At 28.3% G+C, this 1612-nt stretch overlaps 1 protein-coding gene across 1 annotated transcript; it reads left to right on the forward strand.

Annotated features, from left to right (window-relative positions):
- Positions 1 to 362: 362 nt before the first annotated feature.
- LOC105460120 (cytochrome P450 3A19-like) lies at positions 363 to 1527 on the forward strand (the record flags this gene model as incomplete). The annotated part of the gene is made up of 4 exons (XM_011706557.1): positions 363 to 554; positions 628 to 696; positions 1039 to 1201; positions 1313 to 1527. Coding segments are annotated over 4 exons (636 nt in total), but the record flags the coding sequence as incomplete, so codon positions are not given.
- Between the last annotated feature and the right edge of the window lie 85 nt (positions 1528 to 1612).

Here is a 1612-nt window from a genome sequence, read left to right on the forward strand (position 1 = left end):
AAAAATTTTTTTAGAACTGTAATAGCAAAGAGAATTTGAAAAATGTTACAAAGGAGAAGAAGTGCTAGAATTTACATATTATAGCATTAAAAAAGGATTACTTTAAAGGTCATAATTCAGCTTTAAAATATTTATTGAACTATGTCACAAATGCACCAATTTTAATATAAGACATCATTATATTGATATTTTTATATAATTTAGTGTTTTTGTAATAAGAATAGATTTTTCATGTAAGAATATAATCTGTATTTTTCTTACAAATTATTTTAATAATAATGTCATTTTAGTAATAATTCAATAATGTCATTTTAATAATAGTACTGTCCACATTATATACATGAATGTGCTTTTTAATGTAGATATCACCAGGAAAGGCAGCAAACCGTACTGCTTCACAATATAACAATAATTACAATGTAACAGACAATTTTCAAGAGATAAAACCTATTTTTAAGAATTATTGGAATTATGTGGCGCGAGATGATGCTACGAAATCCTGTGCAGTGAGCGAAGAGAACTTCTTAGACGATCTTTTAAGTTTTTTTGCTGCTGTAATTTGATTTATTATATAAAAGCATCTGTTATACAAATAAATTTGTATTACGATTAATTTATGTTTTGCAGATTGTAAATAATATTACGGAAATGACATCCTTTACTATGCTTATGCTGGCCACGCATACAGATGTACAAGTTAGTAAAATTATTACAGCATAATAAGCACATTGTATATACAGAAACATATTTACAGCTGCGGGCTGTAAAAAGAAAACAATTTAAGACGATAACAATTTTTCATTTATATTGTATTTTATATTCTAAGATTAGTATTTTAAGATTAGTATATTCTAAGATTAGGAAGAGTAACTTTCTCTCTCTCTTTCTCTCTCTCTCTCTCTATCTCTCTCTATCTATCTATCTTCTAATAATTGGTTGTTTAGCTTATTGTTTAAATTTATTGTTTAACTTTAGCTCTTGAAAAATATTATTTAATTTTTTATATTTTAGATTATGTGTTTTCGTTTTATTTCCTAGGAAAAACTGCGGCAGGAAATATCAGCCACATTCAATAATGATAAGGTTGATGCCCGACGACTCTTTGGCATGCAATATTTTTATATGGTGTTTCAAGAGACTTTAAGATTGTTTCCTATATCACCTGTCATTATGCGTCAACTTACAGGAGATATAGAACTTGGTATTTTTATAACACGTAGTTTATTAAGTCAATAGGCGAAATTAATGTAAATTAATAGATTAATGTAATAATACTTCATTAAGTTACGAAAATGAGCTTTGCCGATTCCAGAATCGTGTACTTTGCCGGAGGGATGTTACATTATGATTCCAATATTTTCTATTCATCGTAATCCTGAGTACTGGCATAAGCCGTTGGAATTTATTCCTGAACGATTTTCGGCCGAAAAGTCATCAAGTCGTTTTCGTTATACATATATTCCGTTTGGTACAGGCCTCAGGGATTGCATGGGTGAATATACTAATATAAACTATTTATTTTGAGAATAATGGAACTTTGGAAATCCTTGTATCTGTCTATCATGTCACGTTACGTATAATTTAATTTTTATTGAAGTTCATGATCTTCATT

The sequence above is a fragment of the Wasmannia auropunctata genome, unplaced genomic scaffold (genome assembly GCF_000956235.1).
Source record: "Wasmannia auropunctata unplaced genomic scaffold, wasmannia.A_1.0 LD328484.1, whole genome shotgun sequence".
Lineage (NCBI taxonomy): Eukaryota > Metazoa > Arthropoda > Insecta > Hymenoptera > Formicidae > Wasmannia > Wasmannia auropunctata.